The sequence below is a fragment of the Lagenorhynchus albirostris genome, chromosome 3 (assembly GCF_949774975.1).
Source record: "Lagenorhynchus albirostris chromosome 3, mLagAlb1.1, whole genome shotgun sequence".
NCBI classification, from domain to species: domain Eukaryota; kingdom Metazoa; phylum Chordata; class Mammalia; order Artiodactyla; family Delphinidae; genus Lagenorhynchus; species Lagenorhynchus albirostris.
Window position 1 is genome coordinate 110,600,255 of NC_083097.1, and position 21,859 is coordinate 110,622,113.

General features: G+C 52.1%; 1 protein-coding gene across 1 annotated transcript in view; it reads right to left on the bottom strand.

The window, feature by feature from the left end:
• The window catches only part of FSTL4 (follistatin like 4), a 441,369-nt gene that overhangs the window by 225,367 nt on the left and 194,143 nt on the right, over nucleotides 1-21,859 (bottom strand). The window contains exon 4 of the mRNA XM_060146246.1: nucleotides 17,199-17,447. Coding sequence (XP_060002229.1) covers nucleotides 17,199-17,447 — 249 coding nt within the window. The remainder of the gene's footprint in view (nucleotides 1-17,198; nucleotides 17,448-21,859) is intronic.

Sequence of the window (21,859 nt, forward strand, 5' to 3'; positions counted from 1 at the left end):
ATAATTCCCACCCACCAGCCTGTTAGTTCCCATCATCCCCTCCTCCTCCCTCTTTAAACTGGAGGCAAGAACCCTGAGAAATGACTCCCTTGTTTGTTGAGTTAGTCACTTATTTATAATCTAGACTGCGATGGAAAAGCTGGAGAGAAGGATTCCTCTAACAAAAGACAACCTTGCTGGCTCATGTGGAGTCACCGCCATTCACACACCAGGAGAGTCAGAGGGAAGGGGTTCCATCCCCTGCCCAACGCTGGGGGATGACGCCCAGGGGAGGGTGGACAATTCCGTATTTCAACTGTGTCCAAACGCCAGTGAAACTGCTTAAGTCATTAAAACTACTTGTGCCACCCAGTTCACTGAGAAACAGGTAATTTTCCAGCCGCTTGTTTTAGGTATGTGTGGGCACACTCAAGCCAGATTTCCTGGGGAGAGGGGCGGAGAGGGAAAGCAGAAAGGGGGAGGTGAGAAGATGGGGGAGGGGGCAGGGGGGAGGAGAGAGAGAAGCGGGGACTGCGCCTGCCTGGTGGATGTGCAGTCAGCTCCATCACCCCCCCCCCTTAAATGGCCTCCAACTTCAGCTGGCGGGGGCCCGTGTGCCCACGGGGCCGTTACTGAAATCTACTCGGCGCATTCGGAAGTCAGCCTCTCCCTCGGCATGACCGCCTCCTCCCCGTCAGAGCATGCCTAGCCCACCCTCACTTTGCCCTCCCCTGAGCTTCCAACATCCTGCGTCCCAGCCTCTCCAGTGGCCCACATCCTGCACCCCTTCCTGGTCATCCCGGGATCCCAGACCCCAGCGGGGTCCTGGCAGGGGCTCTCCAGACTCGGCCTGGACAGGGGAGGAGAGCTACCCTCTCACGGACCACGGACCAGGTGCACTGGGCACCTCTACTGCAAAATTCTCCTGGCTTCCCAGATTCGTAGCCTTGCCCTCTGGCTCTGTGATCCCCTGGTGAGAAACCCAACAACACAGTCTCCATGGTGGTGGGTGGTAGGGACGGGGAGCCTATCTGAAGGACATGTCTTGTTCCAGGTCAGGCAAAGATACTTGTCAAAAACAAACTTCGGTCCCAGTAAATGATAAGCCAGTGCTCACTCCCCTGGAAGGAGTTTTTCTCCAATTAACTCAAGTCATGTACCTGCCTGTCTGACTGCCTGGCCCCCAGGGGACTCTGGGAGAAGAAAAGGCTTCCCATCACTCGGCGGGGACACCTCAAACATTTGCTCTGTTAATTGGTCACTGCCTTATTAAGAGGCGGGTCTCCTGCTGCCGCCTTCATATCCAGGAGGTACTGCAGCTCCCTGTTCTCCCCGCAACGCTCCCGTCAACCAAGGCAGCTGATTAAATACTTTGATTTCTGTTTCTCTGAACCTGGCAGCTTGCCAGCTGAGGTGTGCGGTTGCAGACAAAGGTATCCTTGGAACGGAGCCACATTAGGATTTAATCAGCAGCCTTTCTGCCCTGCCACCATCTCCTGCCACGTGTACATCTTCCTTGTGTTTGGAGAAATTTGATGCCTTTGTTCCCCTTTGATTTTTCTCCTCTCAAATTTGCATCTTATATCATTTGAGTGTTTAAGTATAATTTCAGACAGTTATTGTTTAAACTATTAAGCTTGTGGGAGAGAAGAACTTTACTAGGAAAACAGCCATTGGCAGAAAGCACCTCTAAGGTTGGTGGATGCAGGATGGTGGGGCCTTCTGGGGTGAGTGCCACTCCCCCCCTTCTGTGGATCTCCTGGGTGCTGGGTGGGGGTGAGGGCTGGGTTGCAATTCAGGGGAAGCAGGTGCAATGACCCCGAGAGTCAACACTCCATCTGCAGCCCAGGGTCAGGGACTGAGCCCCAGGGTGGGGGAAGCACACCTCTCACTGGATGTGTAAGCAGTGCCTCCTTCCTGACTCAGTTCCTGCTCTCTAGATGGAGTGTTAACGGGGTGCGCCCCTGACAAAGGGCCAGCATGTCCGCACGGCTGTTCAGGGCCTGGTCCAGATGGATCGAAGAACCTCACGTAGACCTACCCAGCGATGGCCTATACTTACAGTTAGATGAGGACTGGCTAAGGTCTGATGAAGGCAGTTAGAACAACCCTGGGGTGAGGAGATAGTGCTTAGTTTTATGTGTCAACAGCACCCTGATAGGTGAGCAAACATTATTCTGGGTATTTCTGTAAGGGTGTTCTGGATGTGATTAAAATTTAAACCAGTGAACTTTGAGCAAAGCAGATGGCCTTCCACAACGGGGGTGGGCTTCATCCAATCAGCTGAAGGCCTGAATAGAACAAAAAGACCAACTATCCCTCAAGTAAGACAGAATTCTCCAGCAGACGACCTTCAGATTCGCAATGGAACACTGGCTCCTTCTGGGTCTCCAGCCTGCTGGCCCATCCCGCAGATTTGGGACTTCTCAGCCTCCATAATCACATGAGCTAATTCCAGATAAAAAAATCTCTTTCTCTGTCTAAACACATCCTACTGGTTCTGTGTCTCTGGATAGCCCTGACTAATGCAGTAAGGGTAGGAGGCAGGGCTGACTCTGCCATCCCCAAAACGTTTGAAAGCCTCTTTAGGCAGGAATGGCTGAAGTCTGGAGGGCAGGCTTTTGTAGAAACAGAGTCCCTCTTCCCCCAGCCTTCCTGCAGGGCCTTAGACTCCCCACGTCCACAGCAGACGGGACGAGTCTACCACTCACAAAGCTTCCGCTCCTGCGTCCCCATCTCGGTGGAAAAGGCACGCGCTCCATCCAGGCCACGAGCCTCGATGTCGCTCCCACCTCCTTCTCCCAGGGTGTTCAACCAGTCCCTGGTCCCGCCAGACTGATTTTTCCTGAAGAGTTCCCCAGTCTGTCCACTCCCTTCATTCAGGCTCCCACATCTCTCTGCCTCCTCGCTGGGCTCTGCCCCAAGCTGCTCCCCATGGCACTGCTGGGCGATCTTTCTAAACACCAGCCAGACTGTTTCAAACCCCCAAATCCTGCCCGCAAAAGAAAGCCCCCATCCCCTTAACCTGAAGTTCAAGGTCTAGCCCAGAACTGGCCAAAGCCCCTCCCCAGATTCAGCTCTCGCCGCTTTTTCCCACCTTGAACTTCATATTTGGAGAAACAGCAGGTGGCTTGTGGCTCCCCATACTGGCTTCACACCCCAACCCTTGGCCCAAAAGGCCCTTTCCCTTCCTCTTTGACTAACCCATTTCTACCCATCGTTCAGTACTCAGCCCAGGTGGCACCTCCTCCAGGAGGCCTCCCGGTTCCTTCCATAAGAGACTGGAGGTGCTCCACCGCGGTGCTCCCCGCCCTGGTTTACATGCATCTCCACTAGGAGCTCCCCACAGGCAGGGGCCACTTCACACTCCTCTTGAGTCCCCAGCCCCTAAACTGGGCCAGGCACACAGTGCTTGTGAAATAAATGAAACGCTGAGTTGTTGAGACCTGCCAAGTCATGAATGGCCAGATATAAGAACCACAGATTTTTTTAAAACAATCCTGAAGCCTACGAGTGAACCTTGGTCCATGTAATGTTGAAAACAGGCCCACTGCTTTACTTGCCCCAGGAACGCGAGCGAACAGGTGGAATGAAGTCAGGGCACACCTCGGTGCTGCTTGTAAATCCTGTGGGATGCTGCGCTTTTCCTGATCACACCCGCTCCCATCCCCTTCTCCATGGACACCATCTCGGGCCATCCCACAGGTTCCTGGTCCTCCCAGGACCCCGCCTGGGGCCGCCGTGGGAGGCCAAGTCAGCAGGCCTGGTCGGCGGCTTGGCCCCAAGCCCACTCTGTCCACCGGCACCTCTGAGGAGAACACACACGGTTCCCAGCTCATCCTGACCCACGGTTAGACTGGGTGGGGCTCATGGCAAAGTCTCTGTCCTTTTTTATTTATAAAAATCAGCACATATGCAGAAGGCATAGGAGAAGGAGCAAAGACTACAAAGGAAGAAATGTTTAAAAAAAAAATCACCATTTCTTTGTTGAGACAAGAGCGGCTAACAGCAAGGTGCCCGTCAGCTGCATGTGTGAAAAATCCCTCCTTCAGAACAGAACGTGGACACAGGCACCATCTGCTACAATGGTGAGCAACAGTCACTGTGTGCTTTCAAAGTCCAATGATTTCCAGAGCTTATTTCCTTTCGTTAATTGTAAAAATCACTATAGGTATAAGAGATGCAGTACAGCAGTAGGCGCTAGGACAACATGTAACATTTAAAATAAAAAAGACAGAGAGACGTGACTCTGAAGTGCAGCTCTCCCCCTCACCGGCTGGGTGGTCTTGGGCAAGTCACTAAACCTCTCTGAGCCTCGGTTTCCTCATCTGCCTAGTAGGAATACTAATAGTCCGTATCCGGGAGGGCCGTGTGGGGTTGATGAGAAAGAGGGAATAAGGTACCCAGCCTTGGGCCCGGCACACTGCATGAGCTTCTTGCATTAGCCATTACCCTGCCTTGCATTCCCAGCCAAATCTCTGATCTCTTCAAAAGGGTGAGAAGCGTGAAATCACAATAATTTGCTGAAAATTTTCATGATTGTAATCGCAGCCAACTGAGTCCCTGTGGAGCTGCACCCAAAGGAAGGGAGGCAGAGCCTTCACTTCGAGTTACTTCTTCCCCAGCCTTCTAGACAGGCACGTTCAAGGGTGCATCTTGTTTCCCACCAACTGTTTCTCTAAATTAGTACATGGGCTCCTGTCGGCGTTTCTCAAGGGAGAGAAACCACATTTCCCAGCAGCGGACTCTGCCTTCTTTCTCTACAGATGCCCATTCTCATTAGGTCTTCCTGATACCCACAACTGTTTGCCCTGAGAGCCACAAAACAGTTTAAAATGCAAAGTGTGTTCCTTTAAAACCATGAGCAGACAGACACCGAAAACAAATTTATGGTTAACCAAAGTGGAGACGGGGGAGGAATATACTGGGAGTATGGGATTAATAGATGCACACTTCCATATATAAAACAGATAAACAACAATGATTTACTGTATAGCACAGGGAACTATATTCAGTATCTTGTAATAACCTACAATGGAAAAGAATTTAAAACAGAACACACACACATACTTATATATATATCTGAATCACTTTGCTGTACACCTGAAACTAACACAACATCGTAAATCAACTATACTTCAATTAAAGAAAAACAAACCTGTGAGTAGAGTGTTTCCTGAGAGCAGCCTGGCATGTAAACAAGACCTTCACTCTGCTATAGTTTGGCAGGGGTGGGGTGTGGTGGGGGTGAGCAGGCACACAGGTGAAGGGGAGATGCAGGGAGGCACAGGAGATACGAGCGTCCCCTTCTCCTGTTGAGCAGAGCCCGCGGTGGCTCCGTGGCAGGGAGCGGGACTTCCTTTCTGTGCAGCACGCTCACCTCACTGGTCATGGCACACATCCACGTGGAGACAGACGCGGGTGTAAAACAGAGTGTGTGTGAATATGCCAACCTCTCTTTCACGTTCAAACAGGTCTGTGCAGGCTTCACTGCCCTTGACTCGCATCCCGGCCCTGGCGAGATGGTCCAGACTGTGGAATTATGGCTACTTGCATGTCACTGCCACTAAATACCACTGAAGGGTTGTAACTTCCCTGTAACCAACACTTGTGGCCACATAGTTGAGAGGACCCTTGAAAATCTGGTTTTGTTCATGGGCGGGGGGGAAAGGAGAACTCACAAGCTCACTCTCTAAGTAATTGGGATGAGGCCTCACTGACCCTTCCTGCCACCACCTCCACTGCTATCCTGGTGTCCCTGGGTGTCCCACTTCGAAACTTCCTCACTCTGGGGTTTTCTTCCTTCTGCAGCTGGGCAAAGAGCTCATCCTCAGTCCCTTTTACCTGCCCATTACCCCCTACCAGGAAAACTTCTGCTATCAGACCCAACATCCCCTGGGTTCCTGAAATCGCTGGACAGGCTCAGGTGGGGGAGAAATTCACAACCTCAGCTACGAGGGCCCATGCAGAGTCCATGTAATGTTTGAAAGCCTCTGCACAAGCTCCACCTGACTGGGTGAAGCGAAGGTCTCTGCAAAGCCCATAAAAAAGACCTTGAACTTGCTACATTTTAATGGAAACAGGAATGATTAAGTGAGCTACACACACAAGAGACAGGGAGAGAGAGAGAGGTATGGGCAGAGGATCAGAGAACTCAGCCAGGCAGAATGAAAGGGGCCTGTGGGGCTCACAGAGGCATTTGCTGGTCCACCGGAGACAGGCCTGTGGGCCACACCTCAGCTGACCAAAGTGGGCAGGAGAGGACTAAGGGACAGACAGTGGAACACAATTCCCTAAGGAAGACAAGTAAACAGACATGTCTGCCAGGTCACTGGATGAGCTCTTTCCTCCAGCTGCAGAGAGAAACCCACAACACACACACCCTGCTTATAACAAGTGGACAGAGTCCCCTGCATCTGGCGATTTTAATTACCTGCAAGCAGAGTGATGCTACTACTTTCATTTAGGGGAGCTTTCTGAAAGTAGCTTCACTCTGCTTCCCTTCATTAATGAGGGATTGGAACACATCAAAGCAGAAGTGAGCACAGGAAGAATCAAGGCAGAGGGCAGGGCTTGCAGGGACCGGGTGCCCAAGTCTGGGAGTCACTGTGAAGCTCTGCTCTCATTAGCTTCAAGACACCCCATGTTCTGGGCCAGGCACAAGTCCACCCACAATAGGAAAACGGGCGGTTCCTGAGCCCCAGGATGCTGCAGGGGGCTGGGCCCCAGCTTTCTGTAGCTCTGCCCCTTGGCTGTCCCAGGTGGGGACTCACCTCCACAGGCTGAGAGTTGGATCTCCTTATTCATGCATTTGATGAGGCTGCTCTGCTGGGGGAGATTAGCCATCACCTACCTCTCCCTGGGTCACTCTGTGCATCTGCTCCACCCCCAAACTTCCCTACTTTATTTCAGTTAATTTGGCACAGTGATAAGTGCATCTCCCTCTCTTTGGAGAAAAAAGATGGCCCAAACTGGTACATTGCTTCCCTGTCCAGAAAAGCAGGCAGGGAGTCTGGGCACCCACGCCAGCCACAGGGGCTGCAGGTGAGTCAGGGGGTTGAGAACCAAGAACTGCAGGCTGACCTGCAGGCCTCGCTGGACTCACGTACCCGCTGTCTCCCCAGCCACTGGCCCCTTTGACACCTTATGTCATCAGGGAACAGAAGAACCTGAAAGGGACTCCCTGTGTACAGAAGAGAGAGAAAGGCCTTGCCGTCAGCCTGTCAGTAAGCAGGGAACACTTTCAGGCAGGGACCCAGAGTCAACATGTTTGAGTTGTGGCTGGCCTGACAGCTGCTGAGTTTGTCACCCAGATAATTAAATAAACGGCTTGAGCACAGAGATTCAGTATGTGGTGACATTTCGCGGCTGCTCCACGGGGGCCTTGATCTTAATTGAAGGTGCAATAGGGGAGAACCTTAAAGAAGTCCCAAATCAACTTCTCGCTCTAGTAATTAAACATTTGACTCCTGATCGTCATTCAAAGCCTCCCAGGTTTTGGCCTGAGTTCCATTACATGGCGCGAAGCAGGCTGAACCAAGGGCCTCCCTCCTCTCCACGGGGGGCAGAAGGCTCCACGTCACCCCCTCACCCCACCTCCTTCTCCTTCCCTCCTTCCTCGTGCTCCCCCCACTGCCCCTTAGAGCAGGGTCCTACTTATGAATCTATCACCTCCTTTGCCGGGACCCTGTGATTTGTATTGCATGGTGGGCCTCCAGCTAGGGCTTCCCATCCTCTCACGTGGGGCCCTCTGTGGGACTGTGTGAGCCCTAAAACACATAATCATCAATTTGTGCGTTCCTCTAAGAAACGAACGGAACACCTCCAACAAGCAAAGAATAGAAAGACAAATCGCATCTCCCCACTCATAAGGACGTCCAAGACAGTGGGAGGACACGCAAGCTAACAAGAAGTTGTAACAGAGGGAGGATGCTGCTCCTGCTAGAAGTTCTGATGGCACCTTGGGGCTTGTGCCGGAAATCCCCTGGGCCCTATAGGTTTATGTCGGTGAAAGCGTGAACCTAGAAATCCTTGGTGATGAGCTCCTGGACAGGTTGTCTTTTCCAGCCCACAGCACACCCCTCAAGCTTTCTGGGGTGGTGATGAAGAAGGAGGTCCCTTCAAGGCCATCCCTGGGTGAGGGTGGTGGAAATTAGAAAGAAAACATAGCACAGTGGCTAAGAGTTTGGGCTTTCAGTGTGGACAAGGCCCTACCTGGATGATCTGTCCCTACACCTCTTGGATGTCTCTCCCCTTCTGCACTCTGCTCCAACAACCCCAGTCCCCTTTTTGATCCCCAAAAGTACCAGGAGACCTCTCACACCAGGGTCTTTGCATCCGCTATTTATTCCGCTGGGATGCTCGTGCCCCGGATATTCAAATGCCTCCCTCCCTGACCTCCCAGCCTCCTTCAGGCCTTTGCTCAAAAGTCACTTCTCATGTTAGATGTTCTCACTTCTTTCCCTGTCTTCCTCTTCTCTGGCACTTGTCACCACCTAAGACACCTCATCTCCTGTTTACTGTCTCCCCCATAAGTCTGTATGCTCCACGAGGGCAGGAACCCTGTCTGTTTGTGCACTGCTGTATCCCCAGTGCCCAGAGTAGACCCAACTCATAGGAAGTGTATGTTCTTTGGATGAATGGATGAAAGGGTTCAAGCAGGAGAGCACGTGGTCAGAGTTACAACCCTCTTGGAGGGTTCACTCTTAAAGCCACATGGAAGGTGGGTTTGAAGAAATATCTGACCAGGAGCTGGGAGAACAACTAGGGGGCCTGTGAAGAGTCAGAGGGACAGGGGCTGGACCAGGAAGACTGATGGATACCCATGTAGGAGGGATGTAGTAAGACCAGCCTGGAAAGTGCCACCTGGACCTGGCATTTACAAGGATACGGTGTTCTTAATGGGGACAAGAGCCAGGCGCAGGCCTTGGTGGGCAGAGCGCCAGGGAGCTGGGAAAGTGGAGGCAGCCAGCGCAGACAAGGCTTCAGGTGCCTGGGAGAGAAGGAGGGGAGAGGTGAAATGGTACCTTGAGGGATGCTGGGACGAAGCCAGCTCTTTAGGCTGTAGGGTGAAAGAGTGTGAGCCTGTCAGTGGACATAGAGAAGGAGGGGCTGGAATAAGAGGGAGTGCACGCTGGGAAACAACAGGGAACATTGTGGGGGGCCTCGGAGACTGCAACCTGTTTCCATAACTGAAATCAGTGCAGTGGGAGACTTTCTCAGCTCAGTAACTTATTAGCAATTTTTAATTACTGGAATGTATTTAGAGTGTGGTGGTTCTGTGAAGCACACCACACATGCTGAACTGACAGCACTCTTGTGTACTTGCAGGGTGCTCACGTCAGGACACTGTGTTGCATAAAACCTAGAGGAAATACCCAGAGGGGACACATGTTTAAGTCATGTTTCTTGATCCTGGAAGCAGATACTATAAATGGGATGACTGCGACCCGAGGGCCACTGTGCTGGAAGGCTCTTGGTGATGGACTGATTCTGGCAGAACCTATGGAGGAGGCTGCAAGAAGGAGACGGTCCGTGAAGACTCCCGTTGGTCCTCGAGATCTTGGGGTGTCTCTGGCTACAGCAGCCCCACACAGTGGCCCAGACAGTGGGGGTACTGGGGACTAGACCCCGACCTTCTTTTGGCTGTTAATTCCATGATATCAGGCCTGGCATCCTGATCAGACTGGTACCCTCAGGTCCTGCACAGCCTTGGCACCCAGTGGACATTCAACATTGTCTATCTCTTCAGCAAGTGGTGTTGGGAAGGCTGGACAGCTGCATGTAAATCAATGAAGCTAGAACACACCCTCACATCATATATAAAAATAAACTCAAAATGGCTTAAAGACTGAAATATAAGACATGACACCATAAAGCTCCTAGAAGAGAACACAGGCAAAACATTCTCTGACATAAACTGCATCAATGTTTTCTTTGGTCAGTCTCCCAAGGCAACATAAATAAAACCAAAAATAAACAAATGGGACCTAATCAAACTTATGAGCTTTTGCACAGCAAAGGAAACCAAATAAAGGAAACAAAATAAAAAGACAACCTATGGACTGGGAGGAAATATTTGCAAATGATGCGATCGACAAGGGTTTAATTTCCAAAGTATACAAACAGCTCCTACAATTCAATAACGAAAAAACAAACAACCCAATTGAAAAATGGGCAGAAGACCTAAATAGTCATTTCTCCAAAAAAGACATATAGACATTCAATAGGCACATGAAAAGATGCTCATCATCTCTAATTATTAGAGAAATGCAAATCAAAACTACAGTGAGGTACCACCTCACACAAGTCAGAATGGCCGTCATTAAAAAGCCTACAAATAACAAATGCTGGAGAGGGTGTGGAGAAAAGGGAACCCTCCTGCACTGTTGGTGGGAATGTAAATTGGTGTAGCCACTATGGAGAACAGTATGGAGGTTCCTCAAAAACTGAAAATAGAATTGTCATATGATCCAGCAATCCCATTCCTGGGCATGTATCCAGGCAAAACTATAATTCAAAAAGATACATGCACCCCTGTATTCATAGCAGCACTATTTACAATAGCCAAGACATGGAAACAACCTAAATGTCCATTGACAGGTGAATGTATAAAGAAGATGTGGTACATATCTACAATGGAATACTACTCAGCCATAAAAAGGAATGAAATAATGCCATTTGCAGCAACATGGATGCAACTAGAGATCATCATACTAAGTGAAGTAAGTCAGAAAGAGAAAGACAAATACCATATCTCACTTATATGTGGAATCTAAAATACTGCACAAATGAGTATCTATGAAACAGAAACAGATCCACAAATATAGAGAACAGACTTGTGGTTGCCAAGGGGGCGTGGGGGTAGGGGAGGGAAGGACTGGGAGTTTGGGATTAGCAGATGCAAACTAGTATATACATGATGGATGAACAACAAGGTCCTACTGTATAGCACAGGGAACTATATTAAATATCCTCTGATAAACCATAATGGAAAAGAATATGAAAAAGAATATACAGATGTATACCTGAGTCACTTTGCTGTACACATAACATTGTAAATCAACTAAACTTCAATAAAATTAAAAAAAACACCAATATCTCTGAAGAGAGACAGCTTGGTGGCAAATGGCCACATCCCCCTGTGTGGAGCTCAAAGTGAAGGACAGGAAGGGTACAGAGAGATTCCTTTGCAAGGGCTGGGGAAGCAGCAGCGGCCTTTGGACAGAATGCAGGTGGGACCAGGAGTTGAAGGACAATTGGAAGAAACTGGAAACAGGTAGGGGGGCTGGAGAGAAAGTAGAGGCCAATGCCCAGAGGCCAGAGCAAGCTAGCAGTGGGCATGCCCCAGAGGCTCTGTGGCTTCGTCTCCAGCCTCCTCTGGCAGCTCTGGGAGATGCTGAGTTTCCCACTCCTTCCTTAGGGGAGAGGAAGTGGTCTGGTGCTCTGGTGTGCAGAAGCCCTGTGGGTTCGGGGTGACTGAGCCAGCTCTCCCGGAGAAGCTCCCAGATGGGCCTCTTGCTGACCTGCATAGCAGGGAGGCCTGGCCCAGCAGCAGAGGTCTTTCCCACTGACCATGGCTCCTGAGTCCTCCCTCCACAAATTCTCCTGGAGGAAAAGGATAAAGCAGTCGTATCTGCTGCGAACATGACTTGCTGGGACCGAATTAAAAAGAGCCCTGAAGCTGGGGGTGATTATGAAGGGTGGGCTGTAGCGACAGAGCCTGTGGAACTTGGGGCAGGTACTCGTCCTCTCCGGGCCTCCGGGTTCCCATCTGGGAAACGGGAAAGCTGGACTATCTTATCTGACACTCAGTCAGCTTGAGTTCAAATTACCTAGGTTGGCACACAGGCCTCACTCTTACCCACTTGTCTGCATTCACTTGTAGTCTCCGTCACCATCCCCCACCCCACCGCCCCCCGCACCCAGGACCTGCATCTGAATCACCTGCTCTGTCCCGTCTGCACCCTAGGATGCCCTCACTCACCTTTCAAGATTCACCTCAAATGTCTCTTCTCCAGCTCCCTCCCCAGACATTCCCCTTCTCATCCTCTGGTGGACCAATCCCTCCCTCAGGCTCAACTGAGGATTTCATTGGATTTCTGAGGGCCTTTCAGGCATTCCAGAAACTTCCTCTAGACCTGGAATCAAGAGCTCTTGGTTCTCCTCTTCCATCTCTACTAGCTCACGGGGTGAACTTGGATGACTCACTGCATCTCTTTTCAAAAAGCAAGGCCGACTTATAGGGCAGGAATAGAGATGCAGGTGTAGAGAACAGGTATGTGGACACGGGGTGGGTGGGGAAGGGGAGGGGAGGGCGGGATGAACTGGGAGATTAGGTTTGACATAAATACACTACCATGTGTAAAATAGAAAGCTACTGAGAACCTGCTGTATAGCTCAGGGAGCTCAGCTCGGCACTCTGGGATGACCTAGATGGGGGGTAAAGTGGGCGAGGGAGGTCGAAGAGGGAGGGGATGTAGGTGTGCATATAGCTGGTTTACTTCATTGTACAGCAGAAACTAACACAACATTGTAAAACGGTTTTACTCTAATTAAAAAAAAAAAACCAAGGTAGTTGGAGAAGCTGATAGAAGTTTGATCATTTGGAGGTCAAATTCCAGTCATTCGTTAAACACACGTGGAGGACAAATGTTCTTCTCTCCCCTTGTTCACAGAACACCCACGCGCCTGACCTCTAAGCCCATATCCAGCGTGGTCACATGCGGGCAGGGTTCTTACAGCCTCCTGCGTCTGCCTCTCGACCGTGCCCTGATGTCTGCAATGACAACACCGTCCTCTGGAGTGTTGTGATACTGCTTAGAGAAGAGCGCTCACGATGTGACTGGCACTGCTCATTTTACGCTCACGACACCATGAGGTAGGCGCTATCATCATTCCCATCTTACAGACGCAGTAAGTGAGACAGAGCTTATGTGTCTTCTCCAAGGTGGTGTGGAACAGCCCCACGGCTGACTTAAAGCCGGTGCCTTTGGTCCTGTGCCACCTGCTCCCTCAGCATGGGCCTCTCCGCAGGCCCCAGCACCTCCCTGCTGTAGGGACCTCTCCAGCAGCGTGAAGCCAAATCCCCTAGGATGCCTGCTACCACCAACACGGCCCTGCGCCCGCTGCTCCCACACCGTGGGACGCTGAGTCTCTCTGGGGCTGGGCCGATACAGCTGGGAATGTGAGTAGCTCTCCCTGGCAGGGCAGAGGAGACTTGTCGAAGTGTGGGAATGCCCTGGAGGCATGGGACTCAATTTATGTTTCTAAAGCAGTAAGATGTGAAGTAACAACAACAACTAAATACCCAAAAGAAGTCTTTGGCAGCAAGATCTATCTGCTCTGCTAACTTGTAACAGATGTTTGGGTTTTTATTCCTGTGTTTAGTAACACTTAAGAAGAAAAGGTTTATTAGTGAGTCTATAGCATGTTTAATTTTTAAAATAAAAAGCGGCAACTATTTTCTCTGATTTCATAAGCCTGGGAACTCCCCTCAGAAGCACCAAAGCGTACCTACAAATTCCATGCAGGATAAGGAAGCTTAATGGTCTGTTTAGAACTGAAACCCTAACAGGCTTCTTTCTTCCATAATTTCATGGTTTGTTGGGAAAACTGCCCAACTATGACACGATCATCTGGGATAATACAAGCCAGGAGTGGTGAGTGATAGCTGAGTGGCAAGCCTGTCTTCTCCAACAGTGAGGAGATAAAGTGTGAATTCAGAACTGAGTCAGAAAAATCATTTTAAAAGTATACAAATAGGAATGCCATGTCACAAGATAACTTTTAAGACACAAACTCTAGAAGAAGTTAAAGGTACGGAGAAATCCACCTACTATCTTGGTGTTCACTGGTAATATTTGGTACCGAGGACAAATGTGGCTCTAATTTTGCCCCAAGGAGAAGGAGAGACAGTACCCCACCTCCCTTGTCCCCCTGACTTTCAGCGAGTGAGACCCTGCTTGGGACGTCAGGACTGCTGGTATGGAAGCTGCCAACACCCGCTGAAGCAAGGCTGCTGAGTTCAGTTTTGATTTTCTCACCAGCTAATGATCCCTAAATGATGTTGTATTTCATTCTGTATTCACACAGTATCCCATTGCCATGGCAACGGGAATGTGATACCACAAGTTTTCTTGTACATGGGCTTCGAATGCTGCGTCTCCTCCCTGGCAGAGGGGTTAGTGTCATGTCCCCAGGCGGTACCCCTGAGAACACCCTCCGCACCCCAGTGAGGGCTCAGGGGCTCTGGTGGCAGAGCAAGTGCTCTGAACTGCGGCGGCCTCGCCTAGGAACCCACCACCACGTCCCCATCCCCCTTGCTCTACGTGCTCCAACTCCATAAGAACGGTCCTAATATAGTGACTTCTGGGGGCAGAGAAAGCCCCAGAGAGTAAAGTCATAACTTCTCTTTGTAAAGCTGGAAGGAAAAGACAGTGAAACATCATGATTTTAGAATTTCTGTTTGCATGGGAAAAAGGTGTTTTTAAGTTTCCTGGATCAACAACTCCCTGGAAATTCGGGATCATCAATGGAGCTCAAGATGGCATTAAATACTCTGCTGCCATCTTGGGGTGAGGACTGAAGGAAGCTGTCCTTTATACCCACCAGGCTTTTTCCCAAGAATCTCATCCTGCCTGCCCCTCTGTCATGGCCCTCTGGAGCCATGGCTCTGGTGAAGGTGAAGAAGTGCGCTCCCAAAGCACCCTCCTAGGTCTGGCTGCCTCCGTGCCCTCCAAGGCCCTGGGACCAGTGAACAGATCTCTACTGCTTGCTGGGCATTCCCTATGGAAACGCTAGAGAAGGAGAGGCTGGCTGGCCTCCTGCCTAGGAACTGGAGCTGATGCTGAACCAGAGGCAGTGAAGGCTTCTCCATGGGGTCCAGACCCATGGGGCCAGGGCTGCAGACGGGGGAGCCCTAGCCCCAGGTGGGCATCTCCAGGATAGCCTGAGGGCCTGACTCTCAGCATGTTCCTCTCCCACTCTCCATCTACCAGCAAGCCATCCGGGCCTAAGACCTGCTGGTCAGAGCCCTTGTTCCTGCCTCTGCATTCCCCTCACAGCTTGTGCACCTCTCTGCTCCAGGCCTGAGGCCACACTGAATTAGATAAATGAAGACAACAGGTGTCATTAATACCCGACACGTGTAACACACCCGGCCCACGCTAAGTGGTCTCTGTGCTGCATCTCCTTTAGTTTTCTCCACGGAGCAGGTGGGAACTGCCAATGGCCCCTTTTTACAGCTGAGGAAAAGGCCCAGAGAGGCGGAGTCATGCACCCAAGGTCACAGAACTGGGCTGCAACCCCAGGTCCCTCTGGGACTTTGTAGGTACCCCTTTCCACCGAAAAGGGATCTTTTGCAGAGCGGCTCTGTCTGCCACTCACGTGGGTGGGAATTCACAAAATCGGTGAAAAACCCAACGAATCAGAAGGATTTGGTGAATAAATTCAATCAGCACGAAGCAGAGGCAAGACCTAATCTGCCTGCCCTTCCCGCACGCTCTCCAGCTCTCCCCCAGCATCCTTCACCGTGGCAGGTTTTGTGGTGGGTGATTTTCCCTCACGTGACATAAGAAATGCTGTTTGAATAACCGATGGTGAAGGAGGCTGTGCACGCTCTGATGCAGAAATAAAAACCTTTAGAAAGATGCAAGCTGGGGGATACTGGAAACCGGAGAATGGAACATCAGTCTATAAAACTCAACATGGCCAATAAGGCTGGATGGAGCAAGTGGTCAAGTGTTTTAGTGCTCACGGCGGCTGAGGCATCGGCAGGCCTGGGCTGGGCAGGGCTTCCAGGCCTCGGACATTTTTCCTGGGCTCATTTTGTCTTGATTCCACATTGGGCCTCATGATTTCTAAAGCACGTCAGCATTCGTGTCATAAGCATGGCCATGAAAGGGTCTAAGACTTCCCATCACAAGATAAACTCAACTTTCCGGAGACCCGCCTGCTCCAGGACCCCACTGCCGGGGCCCGTGGACGAGGTGGGAAAGCTGCCCTTTCTCAGGGTGCAGAAGGCCCACAGACCTGGACTCCTCCACTGTGAATCCTCCTGCCACATGGTCCTGGCGCCTGTGCAAGTGAGACCACAGCTCTGCCCTTCCCTCTGGGCACCCAGGCTCCCAGCTGTAACCACACAGAAGCCCTTTTCTGTCAGTGTCACCAGCACTCTGCAGCGGGGCTCCATCCAGGCTTTCTCCTCCCCTCCCGGCCCTGCCCCACAGCACGTCTCGGACCTCATGCAGCCCCACGTGGGCTCCCCACCTCCAGCGTCCCCCGGCTCGGGCCAGTGGGCCTGTTCCCACCTGCCCAAGTGCTGCTTCTCCCGTCTCACATCGTCTGATTTATTCACGTGCGGCCATTTGGGTTCAGCATCACCAATGTTCCTACAGGCTGTGGCATGCACCATTCATTGGGGCCACGTGAACACGGGAATTTGCGGTCTAGCTCTCATATGCTTGAGCGTCTGTGAGTTGTTGACGTCTTGGTGCAAGGCCCTGAGCCACGTGCTGAGACTATATTCGTGCACCGAGAGCCACGGGCTCTGCCCTTGAGGCTCTTACCATCCACTGGGAGCTGGCACTGCCCCTCTCCCTCAAGCCCAGCAGAGGGCATGAACCCCTTGGCCCCAACTCCACGGACACCTTCTGAAGTCCTTGCAGGGCCTTCCTCATCTTACTCAGAGGTGTTCTGGACAGGCCAGGTGACCGCTCTAGGCCAGAGCTGGAGTGCCCACCATACTGGGAACCACTGGACCGCGGGGTCCATCCGGCCACATTCTACACACAGCATGGTCTCCTGATTCACGAGACACTGTCCGGAGGGGCCAACGTGCTCTCTGCCACCACCTGGCAGGGCCCACCCTACGCAAGAGACCTGGGCAGTGCCTACCCTGTGCAAGAGACCTGGGCGGTGCCTTTCAGCCTGGTTCCTACTGGACACATGCTCTGCACCAGCCCAGGGCTTAGTGGGCCTCCCTGGCTTCTGATCTCCCAGGGCCTTCCTCTAAGGGCAGGGGCCTCTGGAGGTGGACACAAATGAACACGCATCTCTGAAATGCTGCTGCTGCTATGTTGTTAAGACTCTTTCCTCTTTCTCTTTTTTTAAAAACACATTTAACCTGTAAGACGCAGCACCCAGGTCATTTGTCAGAAAGGCATTAGCAAATCCATGACACAACCTACGAGCATAGAAGCAGGGAGCCGTCTTCCTACCTTTAAGGAAACAGTCCTTGCTGTGGACGATGACAATCTTCTTCCCCAGCAGGCAGGCAGCACGGTGGAGCTCACAGTGGTTTTCGTAAACCCTCCCGTCGGAGCCACACACGGGCACGTAGCTGGGACTGCAGGCCTCCAGGCACCGGCACTCGGGCTCCCCCGTCTCCCTGCTGAGCGCGCACCTGCTCCCGTAGCTGCAGAACTTCTTCCTGCAGGAGGCCGGCAGCCCACGGTGGCCGGAAAGCCCTGCCGGGCACACAAACACAGAAGGTCAGCCGTGAGCACGCGGGGGTGTGTGGCTCTTTCAGGCTGTGGTGAGCAGAGGCTGTGAAGCTCAGGCCTGGGGGCTCGGGCGCCCCATGGAGCCCCTGCCCCTCTGGCGGGGTTGCTACAAGCAGTGCCCTGCCGTGTAGAACCCAGGTTTTTTGGCTGGCTCTCGCCAAACATCTCAGACACGACCCCTGCCCATCCTGGAAGGGAGGAGTAAACAGAGGGCCACACGGAGCTGGCAAAGTACCGCTGGACCCTGCTGACTGAGCGGAGGAGGGCTTTCCAAGGGACAGAGGGCTTGAGCCAAGGCTCCCGTAACCACAGTGCAAGGAGCACTTGCCTGTCTCTGGGAGGAGACGGTGTGGGGTGGGGGGATAAGGGTAGCAAGGCGTGGTTCTGCCTTATAGACTTAGACAGCCAAGCAGAGGCGTTTTGGTCTGATATGTTAGGGACTGGGGAGCCGTGGTGGGGTCTAGGGAGTAAGGAGAAAATGGTACTCTTCTTTTTTTTTTTTTTTTTTGCGGTACGTGGGCCTCTCACTGTTGGGGCCTCTCCCGTTGCGGAGCACAGGCTCCGGACGCGCAGGCTCAGCGGCCATGGCCCACGGGCCCAACCGCTCCACGGCACGCGGGATCTTCCCGGACCGGGGCACGAACCCGTGTCCCCTGCATCGGCAGGCGGACTCTCAACCACTGCGCCACCAGGGAAGCCCGAAAATGGTACTCTTAAGTTTCAGGACTGGGGGGCAGCCAAGGCAGGGAGGCCAAAAGTTGACCTATTCCTCTGAGGAGAATACAGTTCTCTAGGACACAATAGCAGTGGTGGCACCAGCAGCCTTTGTCCACTGCTCAGTCCTTTCTAGCACAATCCTGCAGCCTGCAGCCACGGGCAAGAAGGCTGAGGCCATGGAAACAGCAGCTGCTGTGTTCCTTTGGGTCTCACACTTGCCATGTTGTTGTGTGTCTCCTGCACCCAACACATGCCCATAGTGATCTCAGGCAGTGGTGTCTAGAGCTCACACAGCAAAGCAGCAGGACAGCTGGTAGAGTGGCTTATTGCTGAAAAGGTACACCTACATGGAGGGCCAAATTAGCATCTACTACCAACGTGACACTCCTCCAGAGAGTCCAGAAAACTGGATGATTGCCACGTGGCATTAATGGCAACAGACAGCAACTTGAGAATTATAAAGGGCTATCAAGACGCAAATAATTAAAACATGAATGCAGATTTTATGGCCACAGAAGTTTTTGCTTTTAAGTTTTAATTAAATTTTCTTCAAAATATTGGCAAGACAGAATGGCCTGGGCCGTCAAGACTGAACTTTCAGCCTCAAGTCCTACCGCATGGGATTAACATGCCTAAGGAAAAAAAAAAAACTTGTTTTTGGTTGAGTCTGTTTTTCATCACTATAGATTTGAAAAGAAAAAGTCAGTTATCGGTAGATTAACTGCTTGATTCAATAACTCATTTAAATTCCTCCAGCCTTGGCAAGCTGAGAAATATTGACTTTTTCTTGAATCATAATAAACTAGAAGGTCAAAATATCTCTGAGCAGTATAAAAGTGCAGAGTGTAAGTGGGCGTGGGAATCTCCTTTAGCCACCTGGCTAACTGTTGGCGCGTCACCGTGAAGGCTAGGTGGCATTCACCGGCCCCAGCGTGCACCCTCCTGTCAAGGCTGACAGGCGGCGGGGAGCCAAGGCACTCGGCAGTGGGAGGCTCTGGGCCGGAGGCCCTTCACCCAGGGTGCTTATGGCTGCTTTGCCACGGAGTGTGCTTGATTAGTATGATTCTCCTGGGTTATTGGAAAATGGGTTATCCTGGAGAGCACCAGAGGCTATTGGAAGAAACTAACCAGCTCTAAAAATATCAGCCTTTGTTTCTTTCCCACAAAGTACTGCCACTGTATCACTATTTTTTTTTTTTTTTTTTTTTTTGCGGTACGTGGGCCTCTCACTGCTGTGGCCTCTCCCATTGCGGAGCACAGGCTCTGGACGCGCAGGCTCAGCGGCCACGGCTCATGGGCCCAGCCACTCCGCGACATGCGGGATCTTCCCGGACCGGGGCACAAACCCATGTCCCCTGCATCGGCAGGCGGACTCCCAACCACTGCGCCACCAGGGAAGCCCCTGTATCACTATTTTAATAAACTGCCCTGTGGGATGAGGATACCCACTAGCCACCCCATTTTGAAGAAACAAAGCCCAACCTTCCGAGCCTCTGGTCTTTCAGTTCCTGCTTTGGTGCTTTTGCCCCGGCTGTGCTACCTGCCCAGACTGGGCTCTCTCTGGTACATCAGCTCCAATGCACCCTTGGGGTCCACTTCCTCCACCAGGTGCCTGCTGCCACCTCCAGTCCGAGGGCCCCTCTCTGAACCCCCTGATCCTGAGAGGGTCTGCCCCACTCTCTGGCCTCAGGACGCCCCACGGGTGCAGGGCCTTTGTTTTCTTGAGCCTGCCCCTCACCCAGAATTTAAGAAACACAATAGTTTTCAAAGCTGTTCTCCCTAACTGTTTCGGTGCTTAACCCCCAGGCTAGAAGCTGGGATGGGAAGGTGGAAAGGGCCCCCGCATGTAGTGACTGTTCAGGGGTGTGCCTCCCTTGCCACCTCCACATGGGGAACTGGAGGGATGGAGGCATGAAGGGGAGGCAACTGTCCGTAGAGGTGGGCCTCCTCTGGGGTAAAGGGGACTAGAAACAGGAGTGGCAGTGCAGCGAGGCCCTTCAGAGACCACCTAATCCAGGGCAGGCATCAAAGGAAGGCCAGTGAGCTGTGGACGGGGGTGGGGAGAATCCTCTCTACCTGATCCTATCCCCTCTGAGACGCGCACATGCCCAGGCTGCACCCAACACCTCTGAGGACCAGCGCTGCACGTGGCGCTTCCGACGCCCAGGTTTGATCATCCTGCAGGTGTGGCTCCGAGCGCCTCCCCCACGCTGTGCTCTGAGGGGTCAGTGTTAAGAAAACAGTTGTGCTAACCTGTGCTCATCGAAGTGGCCAAGAACACTCAGGTTCTCTCTGACATGGAAATGGGCTGTTGGCAAATATTTGATTCCTAATTATTTGCAATTAAGACAAAAGTACCTTGAAAGCCCTGCACCTGCCCTTCCCAGTCTGTGGCCAGTAGGCCCCCTGAACAAGCAGAGAATGCCGTGCATGGGGGCGGCCTGGGGTCCCGACCCCGGCCTCCGAGACGCCGGCCAAGCGTGGTTTCATTAAATGAGGCCCTTGTCACCACTTCCTCCTTGTTATGAAAACAGAATGAATTCCCCCCTCCTACCAGGACGATGATAAAACAGTAATGGGAAAGGTAACCAAGTGAGACTGCCAGCAACTGCCTACAGTATTTATGAGGACGACCATGATGCCTGAAAAAGATATAATGTGCTTAATTTATAGTCATAAAGAAAGTCATTTACTCGGGTTAGAAACTGATCATCTCACCAAATAAGCTGCTTTTCAACACTAATTAAATGTACCTGACATGGTCAGACATGGGAATTGTTACATGAAAGCGATGGTGGCAGAAGAAACAAGTCCATTTGTACCAGTCGGTGCTAAAGCCTCCCTCTGCAATTCAAATAAGGATTCTCGATTTGACCGCCACAGACCAGGGATCTGCAGGTGGTGGAGGTCAGCCGTGGTGGAGTCAAGCCCGCCCGACCCCAGGGGAGGGATCAGAGGGAGAAGCCTTCCTCCTTCGTCCAGAGCAGGAAGCCTCCTTCCTTGGTTTCTCACCTCTGACCACAGCACAGAGCACAGACAGTTCAGTTATTTTGCCCCCAAACTCTGACTCAGTCTCTGAAACTGGTTCTTCACACAGAGTAAACCAGTGAGCTCTCCCCTCTCAGGGATCATGCCCTGAGTGGCACACAAGGGGAAACCCCTTCGAGTTCCTCTCTGGGATGCTAATTCCACTTCGGGCATGTTTGCCCAGGGCAGCATTTCACCTGAGAACTTGTCCTTGCCTACTGAGGGGAGCCCCTCCCCTTTCCCAGCCTGCGGAGGTCATTCTAGGTCTCTGTGGGCGGTGCTGCCTAGGCCCCCTCCGGCTGGCCTCAGTGTCCCAGCAAAGGGCTGGGGCTGAGACGCCCACTACCTCGCCCCACCCCTCCACAAAGCCACAGTGAGGCGATGGCTTGGCTCTACGGTGGCTGCACACTCTGCAGGGCCCAAGGTCAAGAAGAGTGTGACGTGGACGCAGAAGACGAGAGGCGACAGGTGCAGCCCCGAGTACCGGCCGCCCTGCACGCTGATGGCCTCACGGCTGCCTGCCGTGAACCCCTGTCTGGCATCGCAGTGGTCTCCAGCTGCTGCAGACAGAAGGTATTTGTCCAGGAATGAGGGGCCCACTTGTCAGCAGACATAGCCCCTTACACACAGAT